This window comes from Vidua chalybeata, chromosome 18 (genome assembly GCF_026979565.1).
Source record: "Vidua chalybeata isolate OUT-0048 chromosome 18, bVidCha1 merged haplotype, whole genome shotgun sequence".
NCBI classification, from domain to species: Eukaryota; Metazoa; Chordata; class Aves; order Passeriformes; family Viduidae; genus Vidua; species Vidua chalybeata.
The window spans coordinates 13,607,317-13,628,329 of NC_071547.1; the positions used below are offsets into that span (position 1 = coordinate 13,607,317).

General features: G+C 57.9%; 1 protein-coding gene and 1 long non-coding RNA gene across 2 annotated transcripts in view; one reads left to right on the plus strand and one right to left on the minus strand.

The window, feature by feature from the left end:
• The window catches only part of RTN4R (reticulon 4 receptor), an 82,842-nt gene extending 67,644 nt beyond the window's left edge, over window positions 1-15,198 (minus strand). Inside the window, exon 1 of the mRNA XM_053959630.1 lies at window positions 13,342-15,198. Coding sequence (XP_053815605.1) covers window positions 13,342-13,561 — 220 coding nt within the window. The 5' untranslated portion in view covers window positions 13,562-15,198. The remainder of the gene's footprint in view (window positions 1-13,341) is intronic.
• Window positions 15,199-15,971: 773 nt separating this feature from the next.
• Window positions 15,972-20,715, plus strand: LOC128797240 (uncharacterized). The gene is made up of 2 exons (XR_008434064.1): window positions 15,972-16,543; window positions 20,143-20,715. It is a non-coding gene; the product is annotated as an uncharacterized LOC128797240 (long non-coding RNA).
• The last annotated feature ends 298 nt before the right edge of the window (window positions 20,716-21,013 follow it).

Genomic DNA, 21,013 nt, shown 5'->3' on the forward strand with positions numbered 1-21,013 from the left:
TGACACCACCAAACTGCTAAAAGAGCATTCCAGATCCATCATTTCCTATCACCTTCTGCTTCTCAAACCTTGGCTGCTCCTCTGGGTGTTTGTGCTGTACTCTGAGGGATCCCTGTTCCTGAGCTCACCTCCTTGAAAGCTCCTCTGGAAAGCAAACTGAGGTGGAAATGCTTGAGAGGCAGCAGAACTCAGGGATGCCTCTGAGCCCAGAACTGTCCCCTGAGAGAACACAGAGGGGGCAGAGGGCACCAGTTGCTGGTTTTGCAGGAGGAGCTGCTCTGGTGGGCACTGGTGGTGACCCCTCCCTGCATTCCCACAGGGAGCAGGGCTCTCTCCAAGCCTTGGCTCTCCTGCAGCCCTGCCAGAGGTGGGAGAGCTGCAGGCTGCAGGCTGGATGGTGGCCTGCAAATACAAACATGGCCCTTGCTGCACCTGGACTTGGGGCCCAGGAGACCTCTCCTGCCCACAAATGTTCTCCTGTGCCATTTGTCACCACCCTGGTTTGTGTAGTCTGTCCCTCTGTTCCATCTCCCTTTGCAGCTGCAGCCCCTTTAGCCCTATCCATGCCAAACTCTTGGTGTGTCCTCAGCATTTTGGGTCTTTTAGGAGAGAAGGGGATAAGGGAACTGTAATTCCCCAAGGGAGGAGGCACAAATTTACATCTACACCTTCCGTTTCCTCCTCAGCCAGGGTTTATCCCCTTTCCCGCTTCCTCCCAGACATGTGGGAGACAAGAAAAAAAAGGAGGAGAAGGAGAAGGAGAAGGAGAAGCCTTTTACCAGCTCCAAACCCATGGGCTCACACAGTGCCCATGCAGTGCTGACCCCAGCCCAGATGCCTGGCAGAGCCTGTCCTTACCCTGTGTCCAACACAACCATTTTTTTTCACTGTTTTTCATTCATGTCCCTGATTTTTGTGTCCCTGGGTGACAAACAAGCCATGGCCCATTTACCTTTATGAGCTGTGTGCCCATCCCACGCTGATTTTCAGCCCTGTCCCATGACAGACCAAGGGCAGCCCCTGGTGCAGCTGTCCCCATGCCCTGCCTGCTCCCCACATGTGTGCAGTGTCACACAGCCAGCCCCAGTGACTGTCACACAGCCAGCCCCAGGGTGTGCAGTGTCACACAGCCCCAGTGTGTGCAGTGTCACACAGCCAGCCCCAGGCTGTGCAGTGTCACACAGCCCCAGTGTGTGCAGTGTCACACAGCCAGCCCCAGGCTGTGCAGTGTCACACAGCCCCAGTGTGTGCAGTGTCACACAGCCAGCCCCAGGCTGTGCAGTGTCACACAGCCCCAGTGTGTGCAGTGTCACACAGCCAGCCCCAGGCTGTGCAGTGTCACACAGCCCCAGTGTGTGCAGTGTCACACAGCCAGCCCCAGGCTGTGCAGTGTCACACAGCCCCAGTGTGTGCAGTGTCACACAGCCAGCCCCAGTGTCACACAGCCAGCCCCAGGGTGTGCAGTGTCACACAGCCAGCCCCAGTGACTGTCACACAGCCAGCCCCAGAGTGTGCAGTGTCACACAGCCAGGCATGTCCCTGCTCTGTGGTTTTGGCCCTACAGCCCCTCAGCACCACGAGATCCATCCTGAGTCCCCACGGGGCTGTGCCTGGCCTGGACAGGGGTTGTGCCCGTCCCCTCCTCCTTCCAGGGCACGAGGGGCAGCTGCTCTGGCACGGTGGCCCCACAAGAGCTGGCTCGGGCTCTTTCCCAGGAGCTGTGGGGCTGCCCTTGCAAACTCTGCTCACTCCCTTTCCCCTGTGCCACTTTCTGGCAGGCTCTGGCTCCCATCATGGTGAGGATTCCTGTGCTGTTAAAGCCACACTGCCATCACGGTGTCCATCACTGCCCACCTCGCCCCGTGACAGGTGCTGGGCTCCTTCCTTCCATTCACGGATCTGCCTGGATTAGAGAGCACAGCAAGCACCAGCTCTGTGAGCAGGGAGGGCTCCCAGGGCTTTTTCAGCTGCAGCCCCTGCTTTAGAGCAGCTGCTTCCATCCCTGCAGTGCCCCAGGGCACCAGGTCACCCCAGCTCGTCCCCTGGGGACATTCAGCCTGGGCAGGGGGCATGGAGACAGGTAGGGGCACTCAGACGCTGGTGTCCCCTCCTGTGCGGGCAGACAGGCTGGGATAAGCTGGCAGGGATTTAGCGGGAGGGCCTCGTGCTCTGTCACGCGCAGGGGAGGTGGCGGGCGGGCTGCTGGCCCCGCTGTGTGTCACCAGTTCATGGTCTGGAGAGCGGGGCTGGCCCTCCCCCCTGTCCTGGTGACCCCAGGGCCAGCACACTGCACACAGCCCCCAGCAGCAGAGGGGTGGAACACACCCAGATATCCCACAGAGCTTTAGGGGCTTCCACTGCAGTATTCCCACACCGAGCCACCAGGGTGGCTTCAGGAGCACCACTCAGGGCACAAGGGTCATGGCAGGGAGTCGTGCTCACATGGGCCACGGTGAGGCCCTGATTTTAGGAGGAGAGGAGTTAGAACACTCAGAAACACGGGTGAGACCAGCAGAGCCCCAACACTTCCTGAAGGTCCATCCAGCGAGGGCAGGAAGGAGAGTGCACAGCACCCAGGAACTGGGAGGGGGCAGGGCTGGAGCAGGCACAGGCTGAGCTGGGGGGTCCTTGTGACTATAAAACAGGATCACAGAATCCTGCAATGGCTTGGACTGGGGGAACCTTAGAGATAATCCAGTGTCACCCCTGCCATAGGCAGGGACACTTCCCCTGGCCCAGCTGTCTCTCCATGCAAAGCACTCTGCATATGGCCCAGGTGTCCCCAGGTTAAACTTTTCCAAGCTCCCAGTAAATCCAAGCTCCCCAGGAAATGGCCAAACCCAGTGTTCTGAGTCAGACTCTGGCCCTGCAGCCCAGCTGGCCACCCCAAAGCTCAGGATTAATTGTAAGCCTTGAGAAACTCTAAGAAAGCCAAAAATAAACGGAGAAAGCAAAGCATTCCCCACAGAAAAGCTATGGCCAAGGAAAAGCTCTCCTGGGCTGGCTCCCCAAGGCAGCTCAGGGTCATTTATTGTGCCACTGGCACAAGTGTCTCTCCTCGGCTGTGCTGTCCCATGGAGCTCCCTTCCAGCCTGGGAGAGAAGGGAACAGGGACTGGACACAATCCCCAGCCAGCAGCACCCCCAGCCCCTCACAGAGGCCCTTCCCAGGGCTTTGGGACCACACTCTGCACCCAGCAGAGGACACAGCCTCAGGAAAACAGGAAGAGTGCTCGAGTAGTGGGACTGATGTTTAAACAAATACTGTCTGATTTCCAGACCCCACACTGTCTCCAGTGCCTCAGCAGCAAAATTTGTGTCATGGTAGAAGCTGGGTCTTGGTAAAAGCTTGGGAGAAATGGCTCCTTGGGCTTGTGGGTGACATCAAACCCAAGGGGGTGACCTTGGAGGTCACCTGAAGATGAAGCTGCACCCCTCAGCCAGGCTCTGCTGCCAAGCCCAGCTGAACCCTGATGTCAGAACTCAAGGTTCAAACCTGGAACATCAGTCCTGGAACATCAATCCTGGAACATCAATCCTGCAGGGGCTGAGCCTGATCCCCCTGCCATGCCCAGGGAGGCTGGGGGGGCACAATCCCTTTGCTTCCCATCCAAAGCGTCTAAAATCCATTTTGTGGCCTGAAATGGACCCAGCCAAGTGGGGGATACAGCAGCTCTGCCCAGAGCTGTGTAAATGTGGGGGAGCAGGGTGGGGTGAGAGATGCAGCCCATGAACCCAGCCTGGGCAGCTGCCCCAGCCCTAGCAGTGCCCAAGGCCAGGCTGGACACTGGGGCTTGGAGCAGCCTGGGACAGTGGAAGGTGTCCCTGACATGGCAGGGATGGGCTGTAGGGTCCCTCCAACCCAACCCAACCCAACCCATTCCATGTTTGTGTGGTTCCTGAGCTGCCCTGCCTGGCTGGCATGGGCAGGGCACAGCAGCTCTGTGCCAGCAGGGCCAGCTGGGGCCCTCCTGCCTGCCCACAGCTCCCAGCTGTGCCCTGGGTGACAGGACAGGGACAGCAGGCGATGCTGCCTGCAGCAGTGACCCTGAGCAGCAAAGGGACCCTCGGCCCGGGGACATCCCTGTCCTGAGCCCAGGGGACAGCAGCTCCCGCTGCTGCTCCTGCTCCCGTCCCAGCCGTGGCGGGGGGGGTGGATGCAGAGCAGGTCCAACACCTGATCCCCATGGCCCAGCAGTGTCCCACCACCATCACTGGGACAGGGTGGGACATCGCTGGGCAGGAGCAGCTCCCACTGCTCCAGGCATCCAGGAACAGGAAAATTCAGTGCCACAAATGTGTGGCATGAGGGAGGGGTTGTGTTTGGGGTTGGAATTCTCCAGGCAGGCCTGAATTCAAACCATGTGTGTCAGGCAAAGGCAAGCTTTAGCTGGTTCCATCTTGACCAACTTTACAAGTTAAAGGTGAATGGGGACAGAATTAAACCAATCAATTAAATTCAACCAGCAGGAAGTTGTGCCAGGGCAGGCTCAGGCTGGAGATCAGGGAAAGGTTCTTCCCTCAGAGGGTGCTGGCACTGCCCAGGCTCCCCAGGGAATGGGCACGGCCCCGAGGCTGCCAGAGCTCCAGGAGCCTTTGGACAGCGCTGCCAGGGATGCCCAGGGTGGGATTGTTGGGGGGTCTGGGCAGGGACAGGGGTGGGACTGGATAGTCCCTGTGGGTCCCTTCCTGCTCAGGACATCCTGTGATTCCATGAAACAAATGGCAGCAGGCGTCCAAAGCAACCAGGCTTCATGGTGGCAATGTCCCCAGAGGTCCCAGCCCCCCAGAGGTCCCACAGGAGAGCCAGAGGAACTGTCCCAGATGAACCTTCAGGCAGAAGCAGCCAAATCTCTTTTAGCCCTGGGACACAAAGGCTCCTCCAGCCCCCAGAGCCATTTCCAAAACAATTCCTGTCTGTCACCCCCCAGCTGGATGTGCAGCTGTTCAGGGCTGCAGATCCTCACCAGGGCAGGGCAGCAGCGGGAAATGCCACACTCCTGGAAACCCAGAGCACCCCTGTGCACCACAGAGTGCAAAAGGGGCAAAAGGGGCCTGGAAAAACAGGAGGGGAAGGAATCCTGTTTGGAAACTGCTGAGCTGGACAGGGGGCAGAGCCAGAGAGCTCCACTTCACCAGAAGCTCTAAAGGGCCTCCAGCCCAGGGCAGGGATGCTGTGAGCAGCACAGAGAGCAGAGCTGAGCAGCAGACAGCAGCCTGCAGCACTCCCCACCCCACAGGATGGGATGCTGGCAGACCGAGGGATCCTGGACCTGCCACAGGAATGTTCCTGGCACACGGGCTGCTCGCAGAGGGAAAGGGACAGACAGCCCTCTAGTGTAAAGCCAATGCTAACCGTGTTTGCACGGCCACAGAGAGCATTGATCAGGGCCAGATCCAGCAGGATGTGTGCTTGGCAAGGAACCTGAGCACAGGGAGAGGGATTTGCTCGCACCACAGCTCCCACTGCTCCTGAAAATATACCAGTGCCACAGGGATGTGCAGTCCCAGAGTCCCAGACTGGTTTGGGTTGGGAGGGACCTTAAAGCTCATCCAGTGCCACCCCTGCCATGGTTTGGGGGACACCTTCCACTGTCCCAGGCTGCTCTCAGCCCTGTCCAGCCAGGCCTTGGACATTGCCAGGGGTCCAGGGGCAGCCACAGCTGCTCTGGGCACCCTGTGCCAGGGCCTGCCCACCCTCCCAGGGAAGGATCTTTCCTGATACCCAATCTAGACCCAGTCTCTGTCAGTTTGAAGCCATTCCCTGTGTCATGTCCCTCCAGATCTTTGTAGTGCAAGTCCTACAGGTCCTGGTGGCTCCCAGGTGACCATTTCTCTCTACAGTGACAAATTCCACATTCCCAAACTCCAGATTTGCTCTTAGGCTTTCCAATGACCCCTGTGGACAGGGGAGAGTGTGGAGCCCTCCCAGCCTTACCCTGGCACCCCCAAAGGGCTCCTGAGAACCCAACTTGGCCAGCAGCTCATGGCACATCCCTGCCAAGCCCCCGTGGGAGCAGGGAAAGCTGAGTTTGGGGGCTGCAAAGGTATTTTCCTTCCTCTCCCTCCCCTCCACTGAAGAGCCAGGCTGAGTTCCCACCTCCCAGTGCACATGGCTGCATTGTGCTCAGGGACTACCGTCCATGGCTCCCACCATCACTCACAGCCTTAAGAAAGAGGCACAATTAAAATCAATATTTAAAGTCATCAAACAAGCAGAGGCAAATTTGAACAGCCCCACAATTCACTGTGACATAACAACCCAGGGTGCAGGGCTGAGCGCTGAGCTGCAGTGCCAAGAGCACACTTCTGCCCACAGTCTTCAAAATTTAATGAAAACACACCAGTTTTAAACACTTCCCCAAATCCAGCTCGCAAAATCTGTCACTTTGATGTGAATGGTCCCAGTCTCAGACTAATCAGTCACTTTTACTTCCTCTTTAGTAGCTAAAGACGCAAATGAACTCCCTGCAAACCACACAGCTCCGGGAGGAGAATTTAGCAGCCAGATGGTTCTTGCAAAAGATTGGTTTTTAACAAAAAAATAAAAGTGAACCCGTTTCCCCCATGAGCAGCTCACGGGAGATGAGGTGACACATCACAAGCCACCGCGAAGTGTGACATTAGAGCATCACTTCTGCCACAGAAATGCCCCTTCCTAAAGCACCATGTAAATCACAATTATCACTAATAAGGGATCAATTAGTGCAAGGCACTGTAATTATCCCCTGCACTCAGGGAAGAAAGGGAAGCATCGCGCTGGAATGCAAACATTCTTTTGTTTCCAGCAGAAGGTGCAGCACGGAGAGAGAAAACAAAGTGCTGGGAAGGCACCAGGATTCCCAGAGCCAGGGAGGGAATGTGTCCAGCTGCAGTGGGACTGAGAGAAGCTGGGATGGGCTGGAAACTCCCCTGCAGGCACTGAGCCTCTTTCCACTGCTGGATCTGACCGTTCCCCCCTCCGTGTGGAATTGCAGCTCGGGGTGGGATCAGAGCACAGCTGCCAATAAAGGCTCTGCAGCCCATGGATCAAGGACAGAAATGCTGGACAAGGAGGTTTCTGTGAGCCAGCTCCAGTAAACAAACACCATGGGGCAAAAGGGTTTGGATCCTCTCAGGATGCAGGTCCTGGAAGGAGGAAGGAGCCGATGTCCAGTCCTTGTCCTTGGCTGGCTGGGCTGGAACTCCACCATCCCAGGCTGCTCCAAGCCCTGTCCAACCTGGACTTGGGCACTGCCAGGGATCCAGGGGCAGCCCCAGCTGCTCTGGGCACCCTGTGCCAGGGCCTGCCCACCCTCCCAGGGAACAATTCCTTCCCAATATATGCCCGAGTATATCCTACAGGGTCAGGCAGAGGGAATTATGATGGTTGGGCTTGGAAAAGAGAAGGGGAGGGGAGATTTAATTCCAGCCTCCAGCTACTCCAAGGCAGTTGAGAGGACAGCAGAGCAAACCACACCTTTGTGTGGCCAGGTGACACAGCAAGGAGCCACAGCCAAGAACTACAGCTTAGGGGCTTCAGTTCAGACATCAGGAAAAGCTTTTTAATCAGCTCCAGCACTGGGAAAGGCCAGCAAGGCTCCTTCACTGGAGGTTTCCAAAGCTTGGACAGAGCAGACCACAGCAGACCTGAGCTGAGGTGCAATAGCCCTGGACCCTTCCACCAGCCCCTCCAGGATTCTGGGATTTGGCCAGGTTTGTGTGTCCTCAGAGAGGTCCCTGCCCCTGCAGGGTGCCAGGAAAGGCTCCCAGCACAGGGTGCATCTGAGGACTGCAGAGCTCCAGGGGAGCTGTGTTTAATGACCATTGATGTGGGACACTGGGCTGGGGCAGCTGGAACCAGGCCATGTAAAACTGGCCAGGGGCTTCTTCCCCAGGAGCAGCCACCAAAGCAAACACCAGCACAGGAAACGTCTGAAAGGGTCTGCTGCCACCCTGAGTGTCCCTGCAGCCACCCTGAGTGTCCCTGCAGCCACCCTAAATGTCCCTGCTGCCACCCTGAGTGTCCCTACTGCCACCCTGAGTGTCCCTGCTGCCATCCTGAGTATCCTGCAGCCACCCTGAGTGTCCCTGCAGCCACCCTAAATGTCCCTGCTGCCACCCTGAGTGTCCCTACTGCCACCCCGAGTGTCCTGCTGCCACCCTGAGTGTTCCTGCTGCCATCCCAAATGTCCCCTGGCCGTGACCTGGCTTTTACCCCTCTTTGGTGCCTCCCCAGCACCTGCTCTGACCTCACAGGGAGCCAGTGTGAAGTTCACCATCACTCCTGCCCCTGCCCTGCCGCGCCCAGGGACAGAGCCAGGCACCCCCAGGTCACCAAAGGGACAGGGAGCACCTGTGTGGAGGAGGACAGGGTATCTCCATCCTTGGGAAGATATCCATCCTGGGAAAGACATCCATGCTGGAAGGACAAGTCCCTGAGCAACCAGATCTGGCTTTGAAATCATCTGTGCTTTGAGCAAGAGGTTCTTTAGATACCTCCAGAGGTACTCCAGGTGTATCCAGGTGATTCCTCCAAAATATTCCATGATTTCATGAAAGCAAATATTCTGAGCCTGGCCTTGCCTGACCCAGGCAGACAGGACCCAGCACTGCTGCTTGAGAGTCATCAGGGTGATGCCTCAAACTGCTGAGCTTTCCTGAAACTGAACAAAAAATCCCAGCACTGGGGTGTTTGTGTTTTCTTGTTTCCAGTCTCCTTGATGCTTTGCATGTGCTTGTGGAGTGTTTCTGCTTTCCTTGACAACCGAGGAGGATTCCAAATAAAACTCAAGTGCTTTTCTAATCTCCTGGTTCCAGGAGAGGGACAATAAATGCTGTAAAATCTGCTGGTGCTGTTGATCAGCTGCAGTGTGAAGGTTGGGAGGAAGGTGGGCCAGCCCAGAGACACAAACCTGCTGTGGATGCAGCAACAGCCCTCAGGAGATCATCAGTCTTGTCACCTGACACTGTGGCACTGCTGAGGAGGTGATCAGTGATTGCTCAGACCTCCACATTTCAGCTCTGGGCTGAGTTTAAGCATATCCTGGGTCCCTTGGGACATAACTGAGCATCACTCTTTGAGGGACAGTGCTGGAAAAGCTAAGACTACATCGCAGAAAGGCTCATTGACCTGGTCAAGGATACAAAGAAGGCAGAAGCAGGGCCAAGACCAGACTCCACAGGCCTTCTAGGAGCACTCCAAAAGCAAAGCAGGCACAGTCAGGGTCTGTGCCACACCATGAGATGTGCTCTTCCCACACAGGCTGCTGCACACAGCCCAAGGGAGACAGCTGTATCACCTGGTGCCACTGCCCTGAGCTCACACACCCCTCTGAACACCACACAAGGGGTAACCAGCCACTCCAGACTCCCATTCCCACGTGTCCCAGCAGTCTCAGGCTGACACAGCTCAGGCTAAGGTGAGTTTGCACATTTGAGCAAACTCTGCACGAATTCCTCCAGCATCTCTGCGCAAGCACGGCAGGATCCACCCTCAGCCTCTTTCAGCTGATTAAGACTTTTCAGTACAATTGTCCCCTTTTCCCTCAGCCTCTGGAAACCTCCAGGAGTTGCAGCCACAGCAGGAAAGGGGAGGAGAAGGTGGGCTTTGTGTCTCACCAGCCTCACTCCTCCCTCCCACACCACTGTGTGTCTGGGATGGAGAAGCCCTGACACCCTGCTACTCACAAATCCCAGACGGCTCCATCTGGCTCTGGGACCCAGCACAGAGCTTCCCACCTGGCCAGGAGGGACAAGCCCTCCCAGAAACTCCCAGCCCTGGCAGGCCCCACGCTGAGCTGCTGCCTCTGACATCCCCCCTGTGCAGTGGTGCAGGGTTCTCCTGTTCCACGGGGGCTGTGCCTCCTGCATAAAGAGAGAACCTCTTCAGGAACATCAAAAGAGGCGCCTGGCACTCGGAGATCCCTCTCACTGAAGGTGACAGCAGCAGAGAGCATTGCAAATCCAAGGGGAAGAGGACGCAGAGCTGTTCAGAGCGGCTCCTTCCTGGTCCCTGCAGGGCGAATCCCAGGCTGCAGCTCCCCCCATCCAGGGGATGGGCTGAGCACGGCGGGGCTGAGCCGCCCGAGCCGCCGGCACAGCAGCCCAGGGCAGGCTCAGAGCAGAAATGGGAGCTCAGCTCTGTGCAATCTGCCTCGTCCTGCTTTGTGTGCAGGCTCTGGCTCAGGCGATTTTCCCTCTCCTTGCGTGTGGCTCAGGAGGATGGCAAGGGAAGGAGCCCCAGTGCTCTCAGCCAGCAGGGCTGTGCGTGCAGGGGTGCAGCATCCTCCCCTTCCCTGCCCCCAGTTCACAGGCTCCTCGCTGCTTCCGAGAAAAAAAATGTGGAAAATTCTCATCTGTGCTGCTGGATTTTGGTTATTCCTTTGGAAGGCTCAGAGGCCAAAGTCGTCGTTGGGGTCAGAAGATTACACAGCACAGGGCCTGTGTCAGCAGGCACAGCCTGGCACAGGGAATGTGGGATCTCAGCTGTGCATCCCCGTGGCCCTTGCCAGCTCCCAGCTCCACAGGATGAGCGGATGGAGCGACAGCCACTCTCCTGCCCTTGCATTCCAGGCCCCTGGAGCAGTGCAGGGAGCAGGGCAGAGCAGAGAGAGATGCTGTGAGACAAACTGTCCTCTTGCTCCTTCCCACCAGCGACTCCTTCTCCTTCCCACTCCTTTATGGACACAACAGGCTCCCAGGAGGTTTTCCCAAGGCAAGCCCGGAGCTCCTGAGCTCGGGATTGCAGGAATTAATGAGGGGCCCGGCTGGTTCAGCACGTGCTGCCCACAGCCCTCCACACTTTCTCACTGCTTCTCATTAACTCCTCCTCTGGCCCAGCTTTGTCTGGGAAAACATCCCAGATCCAGCAGGGAACAACCATGTCTGCACCAGTTCAACGCCCAGGCACCGAGTGGTGCAACAGCACCTCCACCTTTTTGCCCTAAAATTCCTCTTTGAGCACATTCCTCTTTAGAAAACCTCTCCAAACACAGCCTTTGATGGGCCCATGGAATACAGGTCTGAGGTCTGTGCTGCCGGCTGGGAAAGGGGGACAAAGCCCAGAAAATGCAGAGCATCCTCGATAAAAAATTTACATTATAAAGACAGGAAATACAGAATAATGCAATGAATGGTGTCTTTTCTCAAGAGGAAAAAAAAAAAGAGCTGCTCTCACATCGGTGATGTTGATGTAGGTTCTCATATTACAAGGGTTTGTATTCGGGTTAAAAAAAAAATAAGCATAGAAAGCCCCTTTTCAGTAAAAATGAATTGTGTTAATAAGGCAGCAAGTGCTGAAAACAGGGAAAGCTCTGCCTGTCCAACTGCCCCTGGTGGCTATTTCTGGCTTACAAGGCACTTGAAGCATCCTGGCAGCCCACAGTGGGAAATGTAGTCCAGATCCAGCAGGATGGACACTCAGCTAAACAGAATCCCCCAGGTTTGTAAGGACTTTCCAGCCAAACCTGCCAGCAAGGCAGCCTCTCACAGGAGCAATTCATAAACTACAGCAAAAAAAGCAAATAATTCAACCCCAAACTCCTCCAAGCCTTGTTCTATAAATAAAGCCGTTGTAACACAGTTTTTATATTTCATTATTCCCCGTGTTGTTCCACACGATGCTGGCGGCAGCCGGGAGTGTCACTGCGTGGGGAGAGCAGCGCTGCAGCAGCAGCGGGGATGGAGTAGAGGGGATCGGGGTGTCCGCACCACACCCAGCGCCTGGGCTGCTCTGCCAGCACCGCGGGTGACAAAGAGCCCCCGGCACAGCCCGGCACCGGCGGGCCGAGCTGGGCACGGAGCCGCCGGGCTCAGATCGATGGCAACCCCTGCGCCGGGCACGGCCCCGGCAAATGGAGGCTCGGGTGTCAGCATCCCCTCAGGGCCCGGCGAGAAGCTGGCAGCCGAGCCTGCTCCCAAGGTGTTCCCCGAACAAGAATAAATTGGCCATTTCACGTTTCAGATGGACACAAAGCCTCTCAAGGAGGCAGTGTGCGGTGTGGATCACAGCTTGGATGTGTCCTTTGGTCGTCACAAATAAATCAGCCAGAGTGCCCTCCAAAATAGAAAGGAAAAGAGAATTATATCTGTGTCGTTGATGGGAAGGGGAAGCGAGCTGGAGACAGCACAGCTGGGAGCAGAGTCAGAGCAGCCAGAGGCTCCGCGTGCCCAAACCTCCCCTGCCCAGCACCTGGCCAGCCCGGGAGCTCACACGATGGGCTGATCCCTTCAGTTAAAAACTGCAATCCGTGGGCTGGGTTCCCAGCGAACACACCTGGGTGGCAAACGCTTCTCGAGCGGGCTGAGCCCGCAGCCTGGCAGCGAATGTCCCTCCCGAGCTGGGGACGCATCCCGGTGCCCCCGGAGCCCCCGCAAGCTGCTGAGGCACGGCGGGACCGGGGGGCTCCGAGAGCCGCCGCAGCCCCCGGCCCCTGTGCCAGCCCTGTCCCAGCCCCAGCCCGCAACCGGGGCCGGGAAACAAAGACTGTCGCCAAAGTCCATGGAAAAGGGCTGGTTTAGGCAGAGTCCGGCCGTGCCAGGCTGCGAGCTCCGCGCCTCTCCCCCGGCGCAGCGAGCAAGTGGAAAGGGGGTTCAGCCCCTGCATCCCCAGCCCTTCCCAGCCTCTGGCTCCTGAACATGAAGCGTCGGGACCCTAAGGGAGGGCTCTGCGGAGAGCCCCACCGCACCCCGGGACCCGCTGTCCCTGCGGGGCGCCCGGACCCTCCGGGAACTTCCCCGTCCGGAGGCTCCGCGAGCGGGACGGGTTCGGGGAGCGGAGCCGGAGCTCCCCCGGCGGCCGGGCTCCGAGCGGGGCAAGCCGGGCTGCCCCATCCCCTCTCCCGCCCTCCCGGCCCCCCGCCGCGGGATGCGGGATGCGGGCTGGGGACGCGCTTCCCCCCGAGGCACCAACTTCGCCCGGTCACTCCAAGGCCGAGCTGAGCCAAGCCGAGGCTGGGCGGCGGCTGGAGGAGGTTTAGCCCGCTGCTCTCCTTCCACCCCGCTGCTCCCTTTCCATCATCCCTCTGTCCTCCTTCCATCCCGCTGCCGTGCTCCGCGGCTGGAGCCGAGCCTTGCCCGGTACTCGCTCCCTCTCCGGCCTCGTCTCCGCTCCGCTCCCGCGGCCGCGGCGCTCCCGCTCCCCCCGCGCCCTCCCCTCCGACTCTCCCGGCCCCAGCGCCCGCTCCCGGCTCGGCCCCGTGCCCCTCTTCCCCTCGTGGGACCTTGGCCGCTCCCGAAGACCCCACGGGGAAAAAAAAGTTGCAGCGAGGGAAGTTCCCGGCGCCGGGAGAAGTTGGGGCCGCGGCCGCCGTGCCCTGCCCGGGGGAGCCGCGGCGGCGGAGGGGGACCGGGGCGTACCTACCTTCTGCTATCGCCCTCTTCATCTTAGGGGTCGGGGAAGGCACGTCTGGAGGCGCAAAGTGGAGCGGCAGCAGTACAATCCTTGGGAAAGCGGGGCAGATCCCGGAGCCAAACTTCAGCCCGAGCGGGGAGCGGCGGCGCACGGGGAGGGGGGTGGCGCTCCCGGTGCCGGCGCCCTCGCTCATCGGGGGAATGAGCAGCCCCCGAGCTGGAGTCAGCATCCAGGCGAGGCTCCCCCTCCCTGCCTCGCCTCGCCTCGCCTCGCCTCGCCTCGCCTGCCTCCTCCTCCCTCCGCCCGCCCGCCCGCCCGCCGCACGCACGGGGCCGGGGCTGCGGCGGATCCCGCGGCGAGGAGTGGAGCCGGCTGCGCTGGATCCCGGGAGCGAGCGGCGAGCGAGCGGGGATGGAGAGGCGATGAATGTTTTATGGGATCATGTGGTTTGACGTGAGAGGAATCAGCCTAGATCGGATTTACTGGCTGGAGGAGTGAGCGGGAGGACGGGGGAGCCGGGCACGGGCTGGCGAGGGGAGGAGGGGCCGCTCCGACGGCGGCGGCTCCGCGGCGGAGCCCCCGCGGTGCGCGGCCGCGGCCCGGGCAGGGCTGCGCGGGGCCGGGAGCCTCATTCCTGGAGGAGAGGTGCCACCTAAAGGAAGCGGCGGAGAGGGACGCCCGGGCGGTGGCGGGCACCGGGCCCTCTCCCTCCTCCCCACCTCCCGCCGCAGCCGCGCCCGCATCGCCCCGGGGACCGCGGGGGCCACGGCTCGGAGCCCCTCGGGAGGCACCGGAGACCTCGGCGGGTGTTTTCACCTGCTCTGGATCTGCGCACCGGGGAGGCGGCGAGAGACATCCGAACCCGCGGTGCCTCCTCTTCCTCACCAGATTCGGCTGCTGCGGTTGCGGAGCCCGAGGGAAGGATGTCAGAGAGTCCTTTGGGTACAGCCCGAAGAAGAACTCTTCCCTGTGGCTGAGCCCTCTCGCCATCCCTGCCCTTTGGGATAAGTCTCCCGCGGGCAGGAAGGACAGCAGCTTGCCTCAGTTTACCCAAAGAGCACGAGGGTTACACTGTAGCTGAAGCAGGGTGAAGACGGATTCCCACTCTGCTGAGCCCTCCGGCAGCCTTCCCTGTGCTGGAGGGACAAGGGCTCCTGCACAGGCAGATCCCATGTGCAGCCATCCCATGTGAGAAGCAGAAAGGTGGATTTTTATTAAGTGAACTCATTTGCTCAGTGAGGAAAGGAGGAGGGAAGGATTGTGCCGGGGAAAGCTGAACAATATGGGGAGGTGGTGGCTCTGTCCCTGCTAGGCAGAGGTTCAACTGCCACCAGAGCCATGGACAATGTGTGGATATGTCTGTATCCATGTGAAACCCTGCTTGGAACTCTGCATACAGTCCTGGTGCCCCTAGGACACGGAACATAGAACTCTGGCAGCAGGTCTGGACTGGAGCCCCTTCCCTATGGAGCCATGCTGGGAGCTGAGATTGTTCAGCCTGGAGAGGAGAAGGTTGTGTGGAAAACTCACAGCACCTTTCAGGGTCTGAAGGGGCTGCAAGGAAGCCAGAGAGGGACTTTTCATCAAGAACTGGAGTGCCAGGACACAGGGAATGGCTTCCCACTGCCAGAGGACAGGGATGGATGGGATATTGGGAATTAGGAATTGTTCCCTGGCAGGGTGGGCAGGCCCTGGCACAGGGTGCCCAGAGCAGCTGTGGCTGCCCCTGGATCCCTGGCAGTGCCCAAGGCCAGGCTGGATGGGGCTTTGAGCAGCCTGGGACAGTGGGAGGTGTCCCTGCACATGGCAGGGGTGGGAATGGATGAGCTTGTCCCTCCCAGCCCAATCCATTCTGACATTCTATAATGTGTGTGATTATCTTTACCTGTGTATACCAGGAATAGAAATGCTACTGCGCCTTCACTCCTCACTTGTGGTTTGTCACCCCAATATTGGCCTTCTCTTCCAGCTTGCCCTCAGGGTTGTCACAACCACATCCCTTCAAGGCCAGCCCAGTTTCCACCTTTCCTTGTAGGCATCACTGCAAGGTGAGCCAGGGTTCAGTTTCTCCTGTGCGCCAAATCCTCTCACCACACCCAGAGGCGGAGGGTCCCTCACACTGACACAGCCCACAATCACCTATGGAAAAAAGAATCTCACCCAAAGACACTCACTCAAAGACACCCAGCTGGACACTTGGGGCAGCTGGAGGTGATTTGCTCAGTGTGGGCCTTTTTTGTGCAACAGCCTCAACTAGCCCAAGGTCCTGGGCTCAGAATCACAGGATGGGTTGGGTTAGAAGGGACCTTAAAGATCATCTGGTTCCAATCCCACTGCTGTGGGCAGGGATACCTTCATTAGGTCCTTGAAAACCCATCTGAAAATGACCCAGAAGAGCTGTCCAGACACCCTCTAACTACAGATGTGGATTTCTGTGCAGCCCAGGGCCTGCAGCCCCTTCCTGCAGCCCCCTGGAGAGGGCAGGTGGCACCTGGGGAGGGCAGGGGGCTCCCTCTGGCCGCTCTCTTTCTGCTCCTCCAGTGTGCAAAGGTGCAGAGATGATTCCCTAATCCTCTTCCTTCTCACACCTCCAGTCCAGCTCAGGCATCCCCTGACCTTCTCTAGCCCTTCTGCCTTGCCTGCCCCCTTCTCTCTGTTTGCTCTGAGTGACTCCCAGCTGTATCCTGCCCATCCTGGATTTTCCAGGAGCCCTGCACGCACTTAATGAACAGGAAAGCTCTTAATGAACGTGCTGCCAGAGGAGTACTGTGCCCACAGGGCCACAACTGGGCCACTTGGAACATTTGGGTCACTTTCGGATGCTTGGGCCAGTCCATGGCAGGCCTGCTCTGAAGGAACAGAAGGGTTTTCTGGGAATGCAGGATAGGTGAGGTCTGGGAAGAGACAAGGAACATTCCTGTGCAATCTGCTGCAGTACACTCTGTTGTTGATTTGTGGACGTCTTCTGGGAGGGAGGATGATCCCACCCTGCCCTGCTATTGCTGCAGTGGCAGCCCAGCTAGCACAGGTTAGGAATGTGCTGCTCCTCCCTTTTGAACACCCCTGCAAGCACTCCTGTTTCAGCAGTGCCCTTCGACTTCTCCATCCCAAGAGGTGCAGCAGGAGAGAGAGGTCACCAACGTGTGGGGCATCAAAATAGCTGCAGAAGAAAGGACCCTGGAGCTGGAATTTCCTGGGAGAGGACTGGAAGGTGAGCAGGAGCACTGAAGGAGTTAATTGAAGCTCTAGTCACAGGCCTGAAAATTCCAGGTTGTACCAGGGAGGCGGCGGTTGTTTGGCTGACATTTCTGAAAGGTTAATCTGGAAACGGAGAGAGCACATCTGTACAGGGCTGGGGCTGACTCTTGCTGCAGATCCCTGCACCTCCTTGGGCTGTTTGACCCAGCAGCTGTGACACAGAGGTCACCATGAGGCAGCGTGGGGCTGTGACCTTGGCATGCAGTGATGCTCCACGGTGTCCTCGGACCAGCTCTGCCTCCAGGCCCGTGTGACAAGGCACAGGAAACTGGCTCTGCTGTGTGCCCCATGCTGGACATCTGTGCTTCCCGTTTCTCTGGGTGACATCTGTGCTTCCCATTTCTCCATGTGGCAAGGGGCGTCCAGCAAGAGCTGGGTGAAGGAGGGGAGTCCCAAGCAGGAGATCTCCTGGGGGAGCTGGGGTGCTCGCAGTTGCAGTGGGAGTAACTCTGGAGAGGAGCCAAGGCTCCTCGAGATGAAGACACCTTGCTTTGACTGGATAATTATATGTTCGTCTCTACCTAATGCTTAATCACACTGGGATCAATTCTCTTCCTGCACATTGAGAGTCTTGTTTGCAAAGTGCCATCCCTCCCTGCTCTCTTCAACCTGGGGCTGTGAGCACAGGGCTCCCAAAGGATTTAGGGCACATTCCTGGGCCTGTGGGCACTGAGAGAGGTGGATGTGGGGAAACAGGGCACATGAAATGGGAATTCATTGCCTTTTGCTGTGCTCACACCCACCTCTTTCTTTTTTAATAGAGCCTAAAGGGATTGACACTCGAATCCCAATATTGACTAAAGTGTATCTTGTTCTGGTCCAGAAAAAGCTTTTCACCCTTTCTTCCCCATGGCCTTGTTGCCTGCACCTGTCCTGTGTCTGATGTGGCTGGGAGCACCTGAAAACACCTCTGAGAGGAACAAGGAGGCAGAAAAGGGAACCAAAAGACCAGGTTTTTTTTCTCCTTCTAGTGGAAGGGGGACAAAATGCTCTTTTAAGGTCCCTTCCAACCCAGACCCTCCTGGGACTCTGTATTGTGCCTCTGCCAAGCTCTGGCACTGCCTGTGCTCACAGGAGACAGGAGGAGATGTGGGCAAGCAGCAGATGAGGGAATGTCACCTGCTCCAGGAGGAACCATCCCTCTGGGCCTCTGGAAGAGTCGCCCTGCAGAGACACAAAAAGATCTTTTTGATGCTCACCTGCTCTGAGGCCAGGCATGGGCACACCATGGGGCAGACTCTCAACCACAGACCCAAAAGGACTCCCCAGAGCCACCACCACTGCACTAGTGACAAAGTTTATGCTTGACACCTTTCACCTGTTGACTTTTGTGAAGGGCACCAAGACCATGGTTCTTTCCTGGACATTTCCAGCAGCTGGAACATGGCCCCTGCAGACTGGGAGGCACTGGAAGGCTCTGCATCAGCAGGGCTCCTGGGCCAGGGGAGCACTCGGGGAGGGTCTGTGCTGACAGGATTTATCCAGGCACCCAGAGCAGCTCCTGCTCCATTTTCAGTGCCTGAACTGATGCACTCCAGCGGGCAGAGAAGTTCTGTGCTGGCAGAGTGACTCTTCCAGCAGAACAGAGTAGCAAGACTGACCCATCCTACCTGCACACCTAACATTTATAATATAAAACAGGTATTTTACACATAACTGTAGGAGCAGTTGATGTGAAGTTGTGGCAGGTGGGACCTTGTTCTGGGATCATTCTCCAGAACAGCTCAGCTCCCACAGGAAGTGTGCCACAGAGAGAAGGAGCCCAGGTGTCCACAGGAGGAATTTCCTGGGGAAGAGGAGAGGCAGGCACTGAGCTCTGCTCTGTGGTGAGCAGGACAGGAGCCAGGGAACGGCTGGAGCTGGGCCAGGGCAGGCTCAGACTGGAGATCAGGGAAAGGTTCTTCCCCCAGAGGGTGCTGGCACTGCCCAGGCTCCCCAGGGAATGGGCACGGCCCCGAGGCTGCCAGAGCTCCAGGAGCCTTTGGACAGCGCTGCCAGGGATGCCCAGGGTGGGGTTGTTGGGGTGTCTGGGCAGGGACAGGGGCTGGGCTGGATGATCCTGTGGGTCCCTCCAGCTCACACAGGTTATGTGCCAGGTCTGGTTTCTCCCTGCAGTTGGTCTGCTCTGGGTACCAGAGCACCTCAGAGGCCACTCGGGGCCAGCACTGGCAGGGCCAGCTCAGTGCCCAGAGGACAGAGGCATGGCTGGCCACCCCTGGGCCCTGTGCAGGGACACAGGATGTGGCAGGAGCTGCTGGCTGGGCTGCCAGCACAGCCCTGGTGTGAGCTGTGCCTGGCTGTAGCCCCGGCAGGCAGGGCACTCCATCCCTGCTGGCTGCTCAGCTCATTGCCAGGCTCAGGGAGCGGCTCCGGGTGTCTGTGCTGTTCTCGGGGCTGCTTTGCTCCTCCTGCCATGAAAAACTGCACCAGAGCCTGGCTGGGCAGGGCAGGGCAGGGAGAGAAAAGCTCCCCTCTGCTAGTCCATGGCAGGCCTGCTCTGAAGGAACAGAAGGGTTTTCTGGGAATGCCAGGATAGGTGAGGTCTGGGAAGAGACAAGGAACATTCCTGTGCAATCTGCACCTCTGTCAGTGCACCCAGCCCTGCCTCGGCAGCGATCCCGGGGCTGCTGCTGCTCCCAGCAGTGAGTGATGGCCCTCGCAGCTCCTGCTCCGTGATTTCCCTCACATTTCAGGCCTCTCCTGCCTGAGCAATGGGGTCGGCGTGGACGAGTTGTTCCCGTAAATCATCCCAGCACCGCTCCCGCCTGACACATCAATCCCCTCTGTAAAAGGTTCCCACCTGGTCCTGGCGGTGCTGCTGAGATTGGGATGTGCCAGGAATCCTTCAGAAGGCTGTGCAGGAAGGGCTGCTGGTTTATTCAGGCGTCTCTTGCAGAAAGCTGCTCCCTTTCCAGCCTTGGGGAGACTCACCTGGCTGAGGGCTGCCACTGGGCTTGGGGCTGCCCTGAGCTCACCCTGCACTCACTGTGGAGCAGCTGGCATCAGGCAGGGAATCCCAGAATGGTTTGGGGGACACCTCCCACTATCCCAGTTTGCTCCAAGCCCTGTCCAACCTGGCCTTGGGCACTGCCAGGGATCCAGGGGCAGCCACAGCTGCTCTGGGCACCCTGTGCCAGGGCCTGCCCACCCTGCCAGGGAACAATTCCCTCCCAGTATCCCATCCATCCCTGCCCTCTGGCACTGGGAAGCCATTCCCTGTGTCCTGTCCCTCCATCCCTTGTCCCCAGTCCCTCTCCAGCTCTCCTGGAGCCTCTTTAGGCCCTGTAAGGGGCTCTGAGCTCTCCCTGGAGCCTTCTCTTCTCCAGGTGAACACTCCCACCTCTCCCAGCCTGGCTCCAGAGCAGAGAGAACAGGAGGGATGGGGAGGTGGGGGAAAGCTGTTTTTAAGGGTTATTTTATTCTCATTGTCCTGCTCTGATTTTTTGGTAATAAATTCAATCACTCTCCCCAGGTTCAGGCTGTTGTGATGATGACCAGGGAGGGATCTCTCCCAGTGTTTACCTCTCCCTTTATTTTCTCTCCCCTTTCCAGTTGCAGAGGGCACTGATAAAGCAGCTTTAGTGGGCACCCAACATCCAGCTGGGGCCAGCCCACCCCAGAGATTCTGCACGTACAGGGGGAGCCAAGGGGAGTGAGAGAGGTGCAGCAAAATCTGAATGAAGACCTGACAAGAAAAGCTGCTGCCAAGAAAAGGGGAGCCCTGTGCACGCCATGGGTGTTGGAGGCTGGGCTGAGCTGGAGGTGCTGGCTGTCCCCCAGGCCATCCCAGGCAGCTGGGAGCCCAGCACAACCACGGCCTCTCCATTTCTGCACCAGCTGCTCTCATCCCCACCCCAATGGCAAACCTCCAGGCGGACACAGGATCCAGACTGAGCAGGTTCTTGGGGTGGAAAGCCCTCCCAGCAGACTCCAGTCCGAGCTGGTGAGCACCTCCTGCAGTCTGGGCTGCGTGTTGGACACACACAGCCAAGGAGTGGGAAGAGTCTTGGGAGCAGCAGCTGAAGAATGGCTGCTCCAGCCCAGCTGATGCCTGAACATTTTTGCTTTTTCTGTATTTTTCATATCTTTATGACTTTGTAGACCATTAAAATGTGTTTATACAGCTCCTGGTATTTTTCCTATCCTTTCTTTTCGATTTCAGAGTAAGAAGCTAACCTTCTAACACATTCCTGAAATACTGTTTAGTCTTATTTTCAAAAAGAGGACCGACAAGAAGAACATTCTGTTTTCTAATCAGAATTTAAGAAGACATAACGAGAAGTGGGGCAAAGAAGCCCCAGACCAACTCCAGTGGGGCAGTACCTGGGGAACAATTACCTAACCAACTGCTCTTCTAATTGGACAATATTTGTTAGATATGCTAATTTGTTAAAACTCTAAAAATTGTAAAAATACAATACTG